This window comes from Salarias fasciatus, chromosome 3 (genome assembly GCF_902148845.1).
Source record: "Salarias fasciatus chromosome 3, fSalaFa1.1, whole genome shotgun sequence".
NCBI classification, from domain to species: Eukaryota; Metazoa; Chordata; class Actinopteri; order Blenniiformes; family Blenniidae; genus Salarias; species Salarias fasciatus.
In genome coordinates this window covers 11,574,509-11,594,495 of record NC_043747.1, presented here as the reverse complement: position 1 = coordinate 11,594,495, position 19,987 = coordinate 11,574,509, and the positions used below count along the sequence as shown (strand labels likewise).

The following is a 19,987-nucleotide window of genomic DNA, read 5'->3' as shown; positions in this document are numbered from 1 at the left end:
GGTGCACGCAGAGTCGAAGAAGATGCAACAAAAATATATAAAAAAAAAAAGTCACACAGGGAGCTGCAAGAGAGAGAGACTCTAAAAGTGCTGTCAGGAAAGGAAGTTGTTCTTTTGTTTAGTTATTATGTACACTGAGTGAATGCACGATCACTGCAGGAAAAAAAAAAAAAAAACACTTTCCGTAGCAACTGTTAGCTGGATATTGTGTTTCAATGTAAAATATCACTCTTTTTGTATCTCAAGGACACGTTGAGCACAAATTCCTTCAATGTCTAAAGTAAAAAGGATGAAAAGCAGGTAGATGTCAGAGAGGAGTGGGTGGACGGCGTCAAGTCTCTTCCTGTAATGTGGTATTGAGGCTGAGGAGGCAATAAACTCAAAGCACTGGTTTGCTAACTATGGGGAGATCACAGTAAAATTTATTACGCTCCAATGTGGAGAATGAAGATGAGTTTGATTAACACTTCAGGCCGTTAAATCCCCGTGTGAAACAAGATGATTGTGACAATCCTCAGACCAGTTATAGAGGAGTTCAGATAATGACGTTTCGGATTAGAATGATCATAATCAAATCTGTTGTGATCGTTGAAAATAGACATCACTTCCACAACGTCATACTGAAAACCAATTTTAAAACAAAGCACATATGTAAAACATTGATTACATTTATTATCATTTTAGAAGGTGCTGCAGTTAGTGGAACACATAACAGCCATGAATATTCTATTATGCACACCTAATTATGTTTATTTTTTTTTTGTTATTGTAACTTCCTGACATTGTATTAAAGTTGTAGCTCTTATTTTTTAATTAGCATCTAAAAACAAGACAAAGACAATGAACACATTGCTCGTGTGAGTTCAAATTACAAAATGCTTGTTTGAAATTATGGATTAGGATTTGAAAAAGGCACAGGAGATAACGGCACTCCGATTGAGACCATAGACGAAACCTTAAGACGATCTTTATGCTTTCAGTTCATTTTATTCTCATTTTCACATATATAATTATGCACACGGGGCTCCGAGCTTTTCTCCAAATCAGAAGAGGAAACCTGAGAGCTTTCCATTAACACCTCTTCAAGACGCGGAAGTCTGGCACCTGGGAGGGTGAGGACCGTGAACACCTCACAGCGGACACACGGCAGCTTGTAGCACTCACTGCCGATCTGCTAAAAGCCATCGAAATATGACAACATTTCAGCTGCGAATCTCTAGGTTTGTGAGAAATAACAAATTTTATCCCAATAATCATATAATATCAATAAACTAGTTGTAATATCCAGTATCTATCAATCTTAGTAATAATAAAGGATTAAAATAAGGGCGAGAGTCACTACCTCAAGAGGTCAAAACACAATTAAATTCAACTTTATATGTTATATACAGATCGTGAACATATTAAAGTAAATGTACTTAGTAATTTCTACTCAAGTATCCGAGGAGTTTTTCTTTTACTTCCTGCATTTGAACAGAAATATATACATTCCGTTTCAAAAATAAACATTTGTCCAAGTTATTCTCTTTCTTAAAAATGACTTCATTGGGTCCAACCTGGTAAATACATAACTTTTCATGTAGAAAATAAGTTTCAGATTCGAACACGACACACCGAGGTGAGTAGTTCTCTAAATCTAAGGAACAAAAATAGGTTAAAAAAACAATTTTCTAAAAGTGTGTTCCTATATTTGTAAGAGAGTCTCAACAAATGGGACAAGAAACTATTTTAGGAAGCAAACAGCAACCTGGTTTTCGCGATCAAAATGATTCATGGCTTAATAATAAGTTTCGGGGCCCAGCCAGTGAGTAAATTGGGCAAAGCTGTCACCGCGGCCGGTCAATTTTCCCACACTAACAGCGCCACTCCTTACGATCGGTAACCCGGCTGAAATGTCTAAACAAGCTGGTGTGAACAGCAGCCGTTCTGTCAGCATATGGAGACCCATTAGCGCCGCAGCCAATATTCGGCGATCGCAGTCAAAGCGGCGCGACGCGAAACAGTCGCTGAGGAGACGTGACACCTGGATGCAGACCTGGCTACAATACATATTTATCACATGTGCTAATGTCCTTAATGAAGGCAAAAACATGGATTTACAACTTCACTGATGTCAACACGTCAAACAATTAAAACAACTTCGTCATTTTGCTTTTTTCAATTTAAGCTTCTCCCGTTTCCACCGTGGATAGGTGGGTCAGCCATTAAAAACACAACATAAGTAGGCGTTAACCATGACTTCTACCTGGACTTATCGCCTAATTAAAGCTGGTTTTGTACGGGAAAATAGTTTCTCTGCAGCACAAAAGACGTCAAATTCAAACAATAGACCGTGCAAACCTCATTTTCAAAAATCTCTCCTCTGTCTGGCACAATAATAAGTGTAATTGTGCGATTTATTATTTATTTAATGATCCAGATCTATTTAGGGCTGAATTTTTGAATAAAACCATAGGTATGCAATTACATAGAGTGGATTCAGCGCTCCCAGATTCATTAGATAGTGGATTCACAACTCGGGGGACAAAGGAACTGCTGAACTAACACTACACCTCATTCCCACATGTAACCTGATACGCACCACTGAAGCCAAAGGCAGAGCAACACACAAACAAAGGAGCTTAGCAACTGGGGAGGGTGGTGGGGGGGGGAGCAATGGCTGGCGAGCGCCAAACCCCCCCATCCAGTCCAAAAAAAAAAAAAAAGTCTCACCTCTGCAACTTTCTCACCTTCGCTCTTATCTTATCTGAGGGGAGTTGAACCCTGCAGGGCCGTCACCGCACACCGTCTCTGGCAGATCTGTTTGAATAACCCTATTGAGAGTGTCCTTATATGGAGCTACACGGGAACAAAGAGTCAGAACAGGATGGTATCAATCAGGCTCCAGCAAGGACAGTCACTGACAGCTGTTGAGGCCGATAAAAAGAAGAAGAAAAAAAAATTATGGGGCGGCAGGAAAGTGTTTTAAAAATAGAAGAAGAAGAAAAAAGGGATGTCTGAGATGTAGACAGGACTGGTTTGCATGTTTCAGTGATCGTAAACTCTCGATGAAGCCGCACGTGACCACAGGAGGATGCCGAACCCATCTGAAGCACAGGATCTCAACTCGCACGCTCTTCAGATGACAGATTAACATGTCACGCTCACAAAACTACTTTTGCGCCAAAACGTACCAGAAATAAGCCGAGAAAAGCTTCGTCACCGAAACCCTCCCTTTTGCCAGAATATCTAGCCACTGATCTTTGATTCACCTCCAATCGAATGACAGACACCTGGGAGGCGGATATGCTGCAACAGTTAGGAAAAACACACACACACACACACAACAATGAGTCCTCTGCACGCTTGGAACAATGGGGCATTCTTGGCCGTCTCGGACCTCATTCCTGAGACTTCCTGACGTCAGCTGTTGTGATATACGATAGCACTCCTTGTCCGGCGAGGAGCTGAGCGCACACGCCTGGTGATTCACGGTCAGATGTGACAGCGGCTCTCCCTCCGCTTGCGTCTGCCTCTCGACTGCGGTAACTGGTTTTCATTTGCCTGTAAACGCGCTCTGCCAACAGGTGAAGTGGGGCATCAGCGTTTCATGGTGCAGTAAAGTGAAGTGAAGGTCATGTCAGGGGTTGAGCAGATTCTGCTGATTTGTTAAAAAGAAAAAAAACAAACAAAGGAAAAAAAAGCTTCTGCCGCTGTTTTATTGGGTTTGTTTTACTGGTTTCCCGTGATTCGCATGCCTGCATTTCCAGAGTGCTGAGTGGTCTGGCCTGAGACTTTCAATGATTGACCAGTTATGGCGTGTTCATGCACACACGCACGCACGCACGCACGCACGTACGCATGCATGCACGCCGACATGCATGCGGGCGGGCAGGCTTCGATCAAAAGCAAGCAGTCCCTACCTACCACCAGCCAGCTGAGTGCTTCACAGCCGGCGTACCAGCGCGCAGTTCCCTGGCAACGCCTTGGCGGAGCACAGCAGCGCTCGCAGCCCCGGGCCAAAAACATCAGATCCTATTAAGGCCACTTCTGCAGCCAGTCCCGGGAGATCTGTGCACCTCTAATCAGAGATCCTTGACTCCACAAGCACCGGATGAGGTCATCACCCTATTGACACTCTTATCATTACACCTTGCTGGTTTTCATGTGCCACTCTGTGTGAGGAGGACGAGGAGGAGGAGGAGGAAGAGGAAGAGGAGGGGTGAGGAGGCTGCACTCACAATAACATTTAACAACCCAGCTGAGGTGTTATGTTGTGCAACAATAATTCCAATTTATTTCAACTTGGGTGCTATTTTCAGAAGTTATTATTTTAATATTTGAGAAGAGCTGCAATCTGGGAACTTGGGCTACTACTGATGTTTGTTTTCATTCCGTCTTTGTTTTTGCCAAGATCAATTTTTCCATTCTGTAAAAGCAACTATGAAATTCATTGAAACGGCCACAGTTATTGTCGAAATCTTCACGTTCCCTTTATATCTGACTCATAATCTAAGATAGAGAGAGATTGGTGGTTTGATGCATCGTTGTTTGTTCACGATGGTCCAAAAATCTGATGCAATTCTTAGTCAATACAGGATACAAAGGCTATCTGAAGCAGGAAGTGACCCCAAACCCACAAGGGTCTTTTTCAGGGGGCGCTGACCCCCCAACGTCTCCATTCTGGTTTGCATAACCGTAGATGTAACTGGACATTTCCTTCCTTTATTTTTATAATATCTCTCATTCTGCGTTGAACTAAGAAAATATTTACTTCCTCTGGAGAATATGACCTCCACAGATCAACACGAGGCACCGAGTGCAGCTTCACTCACGGAAAGACTGAGGCAAGTTCTCCAAGATACTTGGAATAACACACATTGCAAGGATTCTGGAAACCTGTGTGCACACCTAAAGAAACCGTGGCCTTTTTCTGAAGTCAAGTGATCTGTGAAAAAAAAAAACACAATCATGCAAAACTCAAGCTCTATACATCCATGGATCATCTCCATATATGACAAATGAAGCATAAAACAAACACTAGGGCAGCCGGGAGCAGAATCTACATGGTGCTGTAGTTTGAAAATTACTGGAATAAATAATTAACCTTCGAAGCAGCTTTCTGTCAGTGGGTTCGGTGAGTAATCAATCATTTCTGAATCTACTGAAAAAACAAATTAACTTGAAGAAATTAAGCAGAAGACTTTGGTTTACTCAAACAACTTAAAGTGGAACTTAATGTTAACAAAAGCTCGTCCGATTGTCTGCCCGGATGTGCATTGTTACCATTATTACACAACGCTGTATAGAAAAACGGGATTTAATTACAGCTGTTTAATAGCAGGAATAATAATTGGGCTGCACCACGAGTCAAAACTCGTATCAAAGTATTTGAAATTTTCCCCCCGTGAGGAGGGACAATTCGTCATCCATCGCGAGCGGGCCCGCTTTTGGGTAATTAAATGACCCTACAACTTATTCATGTGTCATTTCTATTCAGCCCGCATTGTGGACTTTGTTAAATTTGTTACACCGATTGCCTGGAATGCTTCATAATAATCTGCCGCACTGTGGAGGCCCTCTCTCTCTCTCTCTCTCTCTCTCTCTCTCTCGCTCTCGTTTGCCCTGACTTTAATTGAGTGCGTTTTTGACCGTTCATTCCGGCTGAAATGAGGGACACGACCTTGGTGCAATGTGAGAAGATTACTATGTGTTCCTTTCTCCCTCCCTGTGCGTGTGTGTGTGTGTGTGTATACGTGTGTGTGCTCGGATGCCAGGCTAATCGACGGAGGTCCTTCAGACCAGATGTGGCCGGACGCAGCCCTCCAACCTTGACGGGAGCGGCCACGGCGGCTTCAGGTTCACGTCGCTCGCTCACGAAATCTACCAAAGCCCGAAAGAAATCCGCCTTTTTTGAACGACTTTCAAAATCCGCGATCAAGTGCTCGCTGCCTGTGACCGAGCCACAATCAAAGCTTCCGCGTGAGCTGGAGGTGAGTTGAGTTTTCTTGCGTCAGTTGAGCGCGGCGTTATTAAAAACAGTCTGGCGGGCTCGTCCGTGAGTCGTCGCCGCTCTTCATCATCCCCCCCCCCCCCCCCCACCCCCCCACCCCTCGCCGCACATCAGAGGACACGCGGAGTGAGAGACCGCAGGCCCCGGGAAGCGTCCGACAGCCATAAATGGATGACTCCGTTTGTCTGTTAAATCGACGGGGTCAAGTTTCATGTTTGGGCACGGGGGGGTGAGAGGTCAAAGGTTAGGCCCGGGTTATTGTGCAGGTCGGAGGGGGTTAACTGTGAGGCTGAGCACACTCCCAACGTCACGAGCGAACGGAGAGGAGGCGCCCGTTGTTTTTTTCCTCCTCTCACTCCCACAAGTGCTTCGGTCTAACAATCACGGCTCAGTGAGGGTCTGTAAATGTTCCAACAGGTTAACCTTTAAAAGACATTTAAAACAAATGACCTAGGAAAAGCGAGTAGGCGCCCGAACACCGGCTTCCCTCCTCTTGCTCTTTTCTTCCACGTCTCCATAACAGTTCCCCCTCCTTTTATTTAAATTTAATCCAGAGAAAGATAATCTGCTCTCTTAATGACACATATGTACTCTTTCTCTCTCATTAGCCGCCTCCGACCCCGGCGAGAAGCCCCTCCAGGTGTCATCTGGACGACGTGTGGACAAGAAGGAGCGCGTCATTCACGGCCTGTCGGCCGCGCCTCACTTTGACTCCTCGGCTGTCGGCTTCGGACTTCATCAAAATCTTTCATACAGGCTCCGGCTCTTCTTCTTTCTGTTATCTGATGAGCCCTGAAGAATGGACTTAAAATTCCACAGCGCTCATTAATGCGAACTAATCTCTACTTCAGCCTTCCCCCCCCCCAGTCTTCCCTTTGTTGCCGCTTGGCCAAGTGGACACCGTAAAACTGTCTGGTGCAGCGGTTGGGTGGGCAGAGGGTTAACATGTCTGGAGCGAAAGACAAAAAAAAAAAAAAACACTACAGCAGAGAGACAACAGTCATCCTCTGCGTCACCGTGAAGAAATCTTCGCCTGCTGCTCGCACGTTGCTTCCTTCATGTGACACAGCTGTTTCTTTGTCAACAGAGGTGCAAAGACAGACACGCTTTCCATTTGCCAATCATGACTGCTTTTGGCGTCACTTAATCCACAAATCCTTCCTGTTTAAATGTATCCTTATCTTCAAAGCATCAACAGTTCAAACAAATCTGTTGTGCGATAGTCTAATTTATGGCTACTTTCACGATAGAACAGCAAGATTACTCCATATCGTAATCAACCCATTTCACCAGCTGTTACACTGAACCCTCCAGATATATCAAACTTCACGGCATATTTATTGTCATTCCATAAATTACTGACCTGATTGATTATTTCATAGTAAACTCTTGCTCAGATTAGATCTTGGGGATAAACAACTAGTAGCTCATAACAACAAAAACAGTAAATAAACATTTAAGAAGAAAACTAATGTGAAATAACGTATGAGACACTTACATACCTCAGATTCGGAATGCTAATCTGAGGCAAATGGGCTGAAAACTTCAGAAAAATGTGGAAAATGTTCAAAGAGCTGCCTTCTACCATGGTTCAAAAGACCCAAAACAAACCTATGTTGCACCCTGCAGTCTGGAGATGCTAATCAACAGTGCTTTTTTTTAATGCAATGATAATGCACAATTTCAATCATTAATCTAATCAAAGCAAACACTAACTGTTTAACATAGTGTCAAGTTGTCACCATTTCAAAACGTCAATATATTTGAGTGAAAGCTGCAAATTCAGACTCATCAAGTTTGCCTTTGTAGCACATTTACAATAACAACACCGCTACACATCATCCCTAATTACTCCAACCATCCAGGCCTATCTTTCCCAGACATTCCCGGGTTCGAGTTTTGCTCCTTTTTTTTCAAGCTAATCTTGAGAGATTTGACCTTGGATGGCCGACTCTCGCCGCCCAGCCAAAAAGGCTGCTGGCACACAGCTGAGCAGTCGGACCGGCAAGTTTCTCCCGGTCACTGTTCTGCCCGGGTAGCCCCAGTTTTTAAGAGCTCTTCCCATGACCATAAACGGCCCCTGTGCCGAGAGAGCCTCGGGGTCATGCTTTCAACCTATGGGGCCGATAAGGGATAAGGAGTCCGTCTCATGGGACTAAATTGGGGTGCAAATTGAAAGAAGAAGAAGCAGAGAGAAAAGAGACGAGAGGAGGAGGAGGAGGAGGAGGAGGAGGAGGAGGAGGAGGAGGAGGAGAGGGGAGAAATTATAAGCAGGACCATAACGGAGGGAGGGATAGGAAACGGTTCGAGTGCAAGATAAAGACAGAGCGAGGTAAAAAAGAAGGGTGGGACGTAGGTTAAGGAAGGAGGGAAGGAAACAAAGGGGAAGGGAGATAAAAGTGGAGAGAGGGAGCAAGGGGAGGGGGGGGTACGAGGATGGATGATAGGTGTGGCGAAAAGAAATTAGGCGAATTAGAGAATTACAGGCCGCACGAGCTCCAGCGACATGAAAGGGGGCGCGGAGGCAGGTGTAAGGAGAGACAGTGATACTGTCTGCTGGAAGGTAGATAATTATAGCTTATGAGTAAGCAATATTTAAAGCAGGTGACAGAATAAGTCCATAAACACGGGGTGACAAAGCAAGACAAAATGGCTGACGCTGTCGAGGAAAACGCTCACGCTTCCCTCACGTCTTTATTACTCTGAAGTTGACAGTGAAGGTTTTCAAAAGGAGATCAGCCCCCCTCCCTGTGACAGTCTCACTCGCTCTTCTTCTACATATATTTACGTACAAGACGATTATTGATCTGGGACTGTCTTTTCGGTTGAGCCGGCTCGTTTGCCAGCCGCTCCTGACGCTAAGCCTCGTTGTTGTCTTTTCGAATACCTCTTGTCGCGCAGCTGACAAATGGCTGAGATAAGATGACAATTCCCCCGGCGCTTTATAAATAAACTCCAACCTATTAGGCGGGTGGACGGGAGAAGGGTTTTACGGTTTTGTCTGAGCCTCTAACGGACCGTACGGTGTTGGATGTCGGCGGTAAACCGTCGCCGGTGCGTCGGACTCTTCCCGTGTTTTCCCTTTCCGCCCCATCATGGCCGCATTACCCTCCGCGCTCCCCTCCGGTAGCGTCTCATGTCACAGAGAGTTAATACATCTGCGTGCCCTTTTCATAGATACGCACGCACGCACGTATGGACCACACACACACACACACACACACACACACACACAACACCGAGCTGCGGACCGCCACCGGCCTCCTCCCCTCGCCTCGCCGTTGCTTCTCCAACGGCGCAGCTTCCCCACCTACGTCTCCTCGACGGAAAAGGTCACGCCGGCCACATGACCCGCTGTTTGAAGGGGACTTGGTGGATACCCAAAGCAGGCCAAGCACAAATCCAATTACACCCCAGGGAGATACGCCACATTTGCTGAACTCTGCTTGAGTGATATTCTGTTTCTCTTCGGGCGCTTGTAAAGATCCACTTACACGTTTATGGTCAGCGACCAGCGAAAATCAACAGATGTCTGACGAGGTTTCGACTCCCGCCGCGTTAGATTGTTGCAGCCGGGAAAAGACAGTTTAGTTTTCCGACATATAAAGAACGATTACAACCCGGGGGAGAGCCAGCGAAAGAGTAGACACTCCTAGCTCAGTCGCTCGTCCAAAATGAAGTCAACACAGGTTTTCTGGAGGAGAACTGACAGGGAAGAGGTTAAAGGTCAACTCAAGCTGAGCGATGGGTTAGATAGGATGCATTCCACATACCCAGGGTCTGTCTAACATACCTCCCATTTTCTCTACATTGCAGGAATGGCCATTAAATGGAATGATTATGGACTGTTAGATGTAAAAAAAATAAGGAAATTGTTGCACATTAACCGTAAATATAAGACAGATCTGTTTTTTATTGGTATTTTACTGTAAAATTTCTCTTAAACTTTGGTCTGAATTAAAGTAATCCATTCAATCATTCTAAAAACAAACATTGTAAACATGGCAATCAATCCTCTGGACACCAGAGTCACGTCAAAACAAACACGAATACAATCAGTCAAACAGCAGATATCAGCTAACATTAGAGAAAACGCAGAGATTTGAAGTTTCACTTGTAAAATCACCTAATTCGTTAATTTATTGTCAAATTCAGGTTAACAGCAAACAAAGATGATGGAAATGTGCACCATCACACTTCAGCAACTTAAAACGGAATGATTTAGAGCTCAGATTTTACTCAGTTGACGCCGATGGTTCTTCACCTTCTTGCTTGGGTCTCAAACAGCTACACAGTGGACAAACTTTGTGGTAAAGGAACTAAATGAAGTAAGAATTAAAATTGAGAAATCAATCCCAGAAGCCTGAAATAAGAAATTTCACTCATAAACTTCAACAGATTTAAACAAGATACTAGAACATATCAACGTGTTGGAGTGTTATTCCGTTCCTTCGCTGCCTGAACTCGGCCTCTTAAAGTCACTTCGGCGGTAACAAACACGTCAGGAATCATTCACCTCAGTTAAGCGTCCGTGCATCACGTCACTGTTTCTTCAGTTAATAAATAAAACATTTGCACAAACGCATGTAAATGTTCCGCTGAAGCCATGTTCAAGTTTAAGACGCTTCGACGTCCACTCCGCAAGTTTTGTCCATACAAGGTCTGGAAAGCTGACCTTGTTGAAACCTATATTTGACATTCACCTTATAAGCGGCGGTATGTCGCCCGGACTACATCAGCGGGCCGGCGAGTGCCCCGATACGTGAAAGCATCCAGAACACCTGATAATGACGCTTATCGGAGCGGCTCGGGGGAGATTAGATGCTGCCAGAGGCTGAAACCTGCATACCTCGGCCTGCGGCAGGACCATGTTTGGTGAGCGCTGGTCCGCGCAAGATAAACAGTGAGCATCGTCAAGCTTTCGCCGCGCGCCGCCGACGGCGGCGTGTGAGGTTGAGCAGCGGAGCGGGCATGAGGAGCCCGGGCTTGTTACGGCGCTTTACTGGTGCGAATCAGTGATCCATTGAGTCGCATACTACACTGTGCAACAGACAGAAAAAGGAAAGGAGAGGGGCGGTGGGGGCTTGCCGGTGTTGATCAGCATGTGAGAGTCACACCAGGCTGTTAAACTTTGGCTCTCATCAGGTCTGAGTTTATAGTTACTTTAGTGTCGTTATTGCTGATTTTACAGGAAGTGCTCTGGTGGACTTTGTGACAGGAATTTTGATGAGAAACTTCAATGTGATCACAAAACCTTTATGTCTATGAATCACCAGAGAAAACAAAAAAGCGCAAGTCATGCTCAGAAAAAAAAAAATAAAAAGAGGCAATACTCTTAATCCCATGTGTGTTTCTGCAGAAATATCCAGATAAACGTGTGTGTGTGTGTGTGTGTGTGTGTGTGTGTGTGTGTGTGTGGTTCCAGGACAGTGTCCTCCAATCTCTTGCTCCTCCTCCGCATACAACGCACAGCATTACACCAAAGATAAAATGGTGCTGTCTAACCTCATGTTAATTCGCCCCGAGTAAATTCAAGTCCCTGCCGGGCTGGACGGCTTCCAAACATTTCCACAACCATTAGGTTCCTCCGGCCATTAGTCTCCTTGTCTCGCTGTCTGCCTTTTACACAAACGCTACAGACAAACACTTGTCTGGTCCTTCAGCTCGTGGATGGTACAGAATTTCAAACATACGACAACGACGAGCAGGTTCAGAGATTTATTTATGGAATAAATCCGGGCTGCAGTAAACAATCATAGTGGCTGTGCCATAAAACTCAGCAAAAAGTGAAATACGACAATCCAAAGTGAACATTTTCTTCTCTCTAAAATATACAGCTGTAATCTAACTAGCCTTAACTTGCCAGTTATAAAAACACAGAAAAGCAGCAAATGTTCACACCGTAGGAACTGGAATGGTCTCATATGAGCATCTCCACTCAAAAACAATTTGAGTTGCCCCTAACGCAAGGCCTTCACATACCATAAGGAGTGAATTTTAGTATCACTCATTGATCTTTCATTTGTTCTGGCTACAATCACAGGAACATTTGCATTTGAAGGTAGAGCAGAAGCAATTTGTTGAATAATCTACCACTTTTAATTGGTTCAGTCAATTATAAAACAAGAGCGCGTTAACTTCTGGGATGTCTAATCCAACACTGAAGCATTTTGCACTGTCGGAAGAGGTCACCGTGACATTTGAAGGTTGCCTCCATTGCCTTTGATAACTTCTGTGAATGAAACAGCTCAATTCACTGAGAAGAAAAGTAATCAATCGATGTCTGGCTGACAGTAATCATCACTCACAGCCACAGAGTCATGACTTTGAAAGACTTTCCCTGCATTACATGGAGGGGAAAGACTGATGGAAACTTTAAGATGGAACTGTCAACTTCCAAGATGTCCCTTCTTCTGCCTCATCTGTGTGGCGCTACGGCGCTACGGCAACTCCCTGCATCCATAGTAACCTCAGCAGTGGACCAAATATGGTGTTACATCAGGCCGGGCATGTTTGGCTATTCAGTTACAAAGTGACGAACGGCACGCTGAGCTCTAATCCAATTGCTCCAAGAGAAATATCTGATATAACTCGATATACCTTCCTTGCATCACTCGGCTGCGGATGTGCGGAGTTCTGAAATAACAAGTCTGTCATTTGAATACAGATACACCCTTGCCAAGGAAAACCACCCAACATGACTGCGCTATCAACTTATTTACAGGGAAAAAAAATGTGATATTGTTGAACCTAATTGTGCAATGTTTACAGAGAGGAGGAGGAAGAAACTGGGCTGTTATCCAACCAGATAGAGAGGAAATTACATTCTCAACACAAGTTAAATGAATTACCTAACTTGTTTTTTTCCTCTTTTTCAAACAAAGAAAATATTATTGTGAGGTGTTAAAGCTTAATTGTGGAGAAAAGGCTCCTCCTGCCTGCCTTGAATAGAGAGGGGTCTGGGTTACAAGGAGTTATTGCCTACATGTTGCAGCAGCAGTTGTTTGAACTCCAATTGCTCCCTGAGCTTCAGTGAAAACTAATTCGCCCTGGCTCTGGATTCCCTTTACTACTGTGTGTGTGAGAAGCCTGGCTTTATTGTACACTAATCTGTAACTGTGTGTTAAAATAAGGATGGGCAGTCACATGTGCTCAGAAACTCTTTACTAGTGATCTATCAGTCAGATCTTGCTTCGGCAAGTCACCAAGTTACTGTTTGTTAAATAAAGTGTGAGAAAACTCAGAAAATTACAATAAGAGGAAGTATTCTACATGTAGAGGAGGCAGGAATTGAAACTTTTATGAGAGAAAATGTAGCGCTGGGAGACGCAGCAGTCGCAGTCGGGGTTCAACATGTGAACACATAATGATCGCGGAGGTTTATAAACGGAAAGCGAGAAAAGTCGCAATTATCGCATTAATGATGGTGCGTTCACGGGTCAGCGGGCGGCTCGGACACATACCTCCTCTTCGTGGTTGGTGAATTCACTCTGCTCGTTTTCCTTCTCGATTTTGTTGTTATTCATTCTGAGCCGGACTCTTTTGTCACTTTCAGTTGGACGGTCTTCTTCGTCGTCGTCTTCGCCTCGTCTCCTCTTGCTGTTTCGCTTCTCCTCCAGGACCCACACTTTATTGTGTTTTTTAAAGGAAAATGTTCCACTCCGCTGTCCTACTGACCCGAGCGTCGCACTAGTTTGGCCGCATCAATGATGCGTAAATCTCTCGCTTCTCTTCTTTCTTTTTCTTTTTTTAATTTTGGTTGCTTTTTTTTTTTTTTTCTTTAATGAGCTGGGAATGTCAGCTGTGAGCGGCGTTTCTGGCGCTGTCAGATATTCCTCATTCCCTTGAAAGCTTCTCCGGAGGCTTCTTGTAGCTGTTCCCCAAATGAAATACAGTAAATGTTGTGTGGACCGCGCCGCAGGCAAACTTCTCTCCCCATCTCCGCGTGCGGGAGGAGGGAGGGAGGGAGGAGGAGGAGGAGGAGGGAGGAGGAGGAGGAGGAGGGAGGGGTTTAGGGTGGGGTACGGGGTGGGATGCACCGTCTGCTCCGCTTTATCAACATTTATCAAGCGCTGTAAGAGCAATCACCTTTTGGACCAGCTGGATGTTATTTTGGTCACAGCCGCATTCCTGTAATGTTCTTTTCATATGCCGGCTTAAGGCTTATTTATGTCAACCGACTTATTATTTCTCTCATTTAATGAAACTGCACTTATAACATGCAGGCATGTGAGGGGCCTGATTTCTATTTTTAGCTTTCACATCTATAGATTTTCTCCAGGGCCGTAGCTGAGAAGTCCACAGACGGGGGGCCCAAGTCCCATCCCAAAATGAAAATGAACACATTTTAATATCTAAGACTTTAAATTTACTTTTTGATACGAAGTATTTCGAGAACAAAAATCAGATGTATTTTATTTCTTTTTCTCGTGATCGTCACGTCATGCCTGGAGTTAGATTCATGTCGTACAGTGTGGTTAGCTGTGAACATTAGAAGATTAGATTATGAACATTAGAATACTGAACACTCAGGCCCCCAGAGGAATGTTCTTTATATCTTCAAATTTATCATCTAATTTTTACAAAAGTAAAAGATCATTTGTCCTCCAGGTTCTGTTGTCATCTCCACTGTTTGCGCATGAGCTACTCTGCTCAATACTGCCCCCACAGGCCATGAGTGTTACTGCAACGCATGCAACGCATCTGTAAAATCTTAGCGAACATAACCAATCATACACGTAATGATCGCGGAATACAGACAAAATGCTCCGTCTGCATCCATCAGCGCGTTGAGCGTGGAGCGTATCTGAGCCCCTTTGTCTGGAGGACCGAGAATGTCTGGAAACACCTCCGAGATACAAACACTCCCGTTCACACCTGTGGGCAATTTCTCTTGTTTACATGAAAACAATCTGCTGGATTTTCTGCTTTCTTTTCAGAAAAGCTGTACATGCAGATTGCAACAATATGCTCATGATCGCAGCACGAGCTGAAACATGAGAGATGCTGAAAACACTAGTTTGCAAGCCATTCTGATAGTTTGTGACATTTTTTTTTTGTAATGCATTTTATGCACCAGACGAGCAGCAGCATATAAATCTTCAAGTGCCTTTTAGCTGTCATTATAATTTAGTGTCTGACAGACGATGAAAGTACACTGTATATACAGTATACACTGTACACTGTATGAATGTAACAACAAGGTTTTCAGGGTAACAGAATTTAGATCCTCACTAATATCAACACTATGAGTTTATGCTGAACTGATAGAGTGCTGTATAAATAATGCTAATTTTTTTTTATTTGACTTAGACCCCCACTTTAGATCTCTTGAAATCAAGAAATATTAGCATTAAAAATAACATTACTCCTCTTTTAGCTCTCTCTTTCCAAAGTTAAGAGGTTGGCCTAATTGATTTTTTGTTTCTGTGCTTGAAAGAAAGTCTGAGTTAACACACAATAAATACTATAAGATGTATCTCATGAGGTGGTTGAGTGGAACAGAAGAGTTCTGTTTTTTTTCTTGGATTTTTAGTACCATTCCGTTTATGCTGCTGCGCCTACAAAACTTTCTGTATTTATATACTTTTCCACTTTTAATATTAGTAATCCTTTGATGTTAAGTTAACTTTAATGTACATTTGAATAAATGGGTTTATTTCTATGTCTAACAGATGAACACTCAAACATCCCTTCAAGATTCACTGAGTACACACACATGTTTGAAAGACACTGTCTGGAATACACACATGTGTTTGTCATGCCTTTTGATAATACCCATAATGAAACTGTAAACGGTGCTGTTGGAAAGAAACATCCGACATATCCTTTTAACTGTTTGTTGCTGAAAGAATTTCTCTATGAATACAGCCTGATTCTGTGTGACAGGTTTCAGTCAGTCAGTCACACACACTGTACATGCAGACTACCAGTCACTCATATTCACACCTCTGGGCAAATTTAGAGTTTCCCAACCTGGGTGTTTCATCTGTGGGAGGAAGCCAGAATTGTGGGAAAACACGTAAACTCCCCGTAGAAATTCCTGTCTGCCAACTCTGAACACTACAGCTTCGTACTCCCTATGGAAAATATACGGATATACAAGATGAGACATGTGAGATTATATGTCTTCTCAATTACTATCATTCACTATTCCTTAAATTCCACAGAGACGGACTCTGGAAATCCTGGTATATCGTTCTATGCCCTAATGCATTCAAAGAGTTACTGATTCATCTCGCTCTCGGCCTGTAGGCAAACTAACCTTTAACTAACTTCCATGCTTCCTCATACAGATGGTGTCATAAGCCAACCTGTTACTCAGTAAGGCCACTGTGCTCTGTAGTCTCACAGTTCCCGAAGCATAATTCATCATCTGTGAAGGTAGTCATTCTGACTGAGAGCCTATTGCTTTACAGATTTACAGGGCAGGCTGGGCATGTCAGGAGGAAGCCGAAACTACACTTGTGAAATTGCCCAAGATTGGGATCTGATAAGTCACGCTAATCCACTGCGAGCTCACCCAAGACTGCATGATTTACGACTTCAGAGTGAGAAAACAGCCGGGCCCCGCAGCCATGGATGTGATGTTTCAACAACAGTAGAGACAAGAAAATAAAAAAAAATAAAAAAAAGTTTACCGGCACACCTATTATTGTCTGCAGCACGAAGTGCAAAGCAGCCTTAAAAGAAACAATCAGGTGACACGCAGCCTTGAACGCTTCCCCCTGTTTCAAAACATTTATTTTGAGCAACTGCTTCGCTTTGTGCTCCAAGACGAGGAGTTCAAGAGCTGACAGGAGCTCGGAAGTGGGGACTTTGACTATATGTTGCGTGACATTTATTGCACGGGACAGACGCTCGCTTCTTGTGACAGCCGGCGCAGAAGACGGACCCAGTCGTTTCTGCTGAACTTGCACCTCGAAAAGCAACAAAAGGAAAGGGAAGCAGTCGTCACAGATCGGTCTTGGAGATTTGTGCTCCTTCCCCTCGCTGATCATGTCTATATCAATTACACGGCGTCTGAAGCCCGCACAATGAGGAGAGGACACAGCCGAGTCTTTTATGCTGATGAGAAGCAGTTTGGGGAGGATGGAGAGGGAAGGAGGAGGGTCTCAGACTCTTGGAAGCAGACAAAAATGGAAATGTTCCCCTCGCCGCTCAACACCCCTGTATCAAAGCTTCCTGCCGGAGTCTGGGGAGCAGCGAGGAGGGGGAGGAGAGGGAGGGAGGAGGAGGGAGCGGAGGAGGGGTGGGGATGTGTCCCAGCTGTGTTTGACAGGTCTCAGGGCTGAGCTGTGTGGTCTGATGCTCTGAGAGGGAGGGTGGCCCCCCCTACAAACACACACACACACACACACACACACAACCGGAGAAGAGATGGGGGAGCGGAGGACGCTCTGGTCACTGTGTCCTGGGTAACACGTCAGCCAGCGTTGACATGGTCCAGACTCCAGTGTTATCTGCTAGTTTAGCCAAATGCAACTAACTCCTCTGCACAGGCTGGAGAAACTCTGCTGTTTTCAAATTTAAAGCATGTTAAAGAAAACCTAATAAAGTAATTGTTCCCTTTCTTGGAATAATAAGTAAACTATCCATTCAGGCTCACGCAAGATGGAGACAATCTATTCTGACGCCGTTCAAATCCGTAAAAACAACAAACATACCATCTGCACCTCTGGAAATCACTGATTATAACAAGTTATGTCATGTATCAGCCTGAGTAAAACAACTACATAACCTCCTTCCTCTTTCTGGCAGCTGTTTTTCGGTGACTTCATGAAAACATTACGAAGCCGGTCCTGCTGGGAAAATCTACTCCGAGCAGCAGATCCGAATGCTGTCAGACCAAAGGAATGGCTGGAGTTGGTTTAAATCAGTCGCATACAGTAGATGTGGGGCAGTAGGGCCCGACTGCGATACCAGAGGCAGACGCGTCGACTTACGACTTCCTCTAGCGGTCAAAGCCAGTCTGAGAAAGACCAAGGCGATCAAACAGGGGTCAGGGGTCAGCTGGTCTCGCAAGGCATTAAACTTGCTATGTGATTCTGGCAATGCTGGATGAAGCTAAAATGATTTATCTGCTGATTCAGCATTAAACTTTCACATTTAAAGGTTAAAGTAAGTTTTGCTTCGGGGTTTAAAACAAAGTTGAGTGATGAAGGCAGAACTGAAGATTGAGACATGAATCAGATCATCCAGTTCTGTCTTTTGGATCACTGACTCATGGCTATAAAGGCCAGCGAGATATAAACACCTAAACCACAATCCATCATGACACATCGCCGATGTATTGACCAGTGGTGGATCCCTGAAGGGGGGGGGGGGGAGGACGGACTCCCGCGGGCTTCACAGTCCGCTCAGCTGGCAGTCAGATGACTCAGAACCGCCTCGTCTTGTTGCGCCGCTTTCTTCGAATTGACAGAACTAACTTAAAATCGCTGCTTCTCACAGGAATAATGGAAAAATGCAATCCGTCTGGAAGGTTATCTGTAAAAACCGAGCCGAACCCGACAGCCTCTTCGGTGTTGTGGAGCAACACGTCTCACCCTCCTGAGCGATGCGGGCTAAGTGGCTCTCGTTGGGCTCCCAGCCAGGCCATTCCATTCTCCTGACTTACTGATACTCGGCGTTCCTCCCTCGTGCTCAGTGCCCTTTGATCCTCCTCTAAGATCACTAATGAGCAATTTGTGGTCAGATTGACCCGCTCTAATTGGCCACGAGAGGTTCGGCGTATTGTTTCAGTTTGCTCTGTCTTTTCCAGAGGCTTCTTCACAGCCGGAGATCTATTTACTCAAACATAAAATCACATGTCGGATGACAACGCCGACAATTTCTCACATTTGTCCCTAATAGGCTGGGTTGTCCGTGAATTGCCGGGAAAGGTCAAAATACACCGAGAGGCTATTCAAACTTACCGTTTCCAACCAGGAAAAAAAGGAGGATTGCAGAGAGCAATAAAATAATGACGTTACTCAACCTGACGGGATTTTTGGACACAGAAGAAATAATATTTCTTAATGATTCACTCTGTTTTAAGCCAAGATTACTGCATCACAGTGAAAATAAGCACTTTTTTTAAACCACTTTATTTATCTGAGAGGTTCACTGGACCGGATGACTGTGGGCCTTAAGGCAGGAGACAGCCTGGACAGGTCGCCACCCCGCCACACACACACACACACACACACACACACACACAGTGAACTCACACGCACACCTTCAGGCAAGTTAAAGACACCAGTTACCCACATGCACGTCTTGTGGACAGTGAGAGGAAATTGTACTCAGAAAACTCTCAAACCAGGCTCAAGACGGTGATATTCCTGCTATAGCAGTATGTCTTCTGGTGAGAGCGAACTTGTCACTTTTTGCTTTTTTAGCTGAACGGCAACAATGAACTTGATTTATTCTATTCAGAGTTTACGTGTTTCCTCCCTGAGTCAGTGTACGTGAGCCGAGAGCTTTCCCTCCTTCCATATCAGGGCACACATGAAGCTACACTCTGGTCTCTGTCAATCACCAAACACTTTCTGGAAGAAACGCTGGCATGTGCCAAGAAATAATCCCAGTGGAATGTGTCGTCCAACGTGTAGGTTTGTTTTTCTTTTTGAGAATCGTTCGCTGAGGGAAGAGAGAGAAAGAAAGAAAAAAAAACAAGGTTAATAATATGAGGAAGATTCAAGGAATCTGGAAGAAATGTTGATTCCAGTTGTTTCTCTTCGCAGTATTTCCCCTCCTGGACAGATTCGGAAAGAAGCAGAAGCAAAAAGCCCTTTTGATTAAGGTTGCATTACTGAGCCGTGAGGTGGATTGCACATTTATCCTCAAGGGCAAAGACGAGGAGGGGGGGGTCAGCGGGGGTGAGTTTAGATCTGACAAAAGAAGAAAGAAAATATCACAACTCTGTCTTCTCGTTCATGGAAAGAGCTGCATTTGTGTCAAGGCACCGACACATAAAGAGGGAGGCTGAAGTCTGTGTCATTAAACTGCACC

General features: G+C 44.5%; 1 protein-coding gene across 4 annotated transcripts in view; it reads right to left on the bottom strand.

Moving 5' to 3' along the window:
• Positions 1–13,934, bottom strand: part of rbpms (RNA binding protein, mRNA processing factor) — a 37,537-nt gene extending 23,603 nt beyond the window's left edge. For all 4 annotated transcript variants that reach the window (XM_030083850.1, XM_030083859.1, XM_030083837.1 and 1 more), the window contains exon 1: positions 13,456–13,934. In XM_030083850.1, the coding sequence (XP_029939710.1) occupies positions 13,456–13,518 (63 nt within the window). In that variant the 5' untranslated portion in view covers positions 13,519–13,934. The remainder of the gene's footprint in view (positions 1–13,455) is intronic.
• Positions 13,935–19,987: the final 6,053 nt, after the last annotated feature.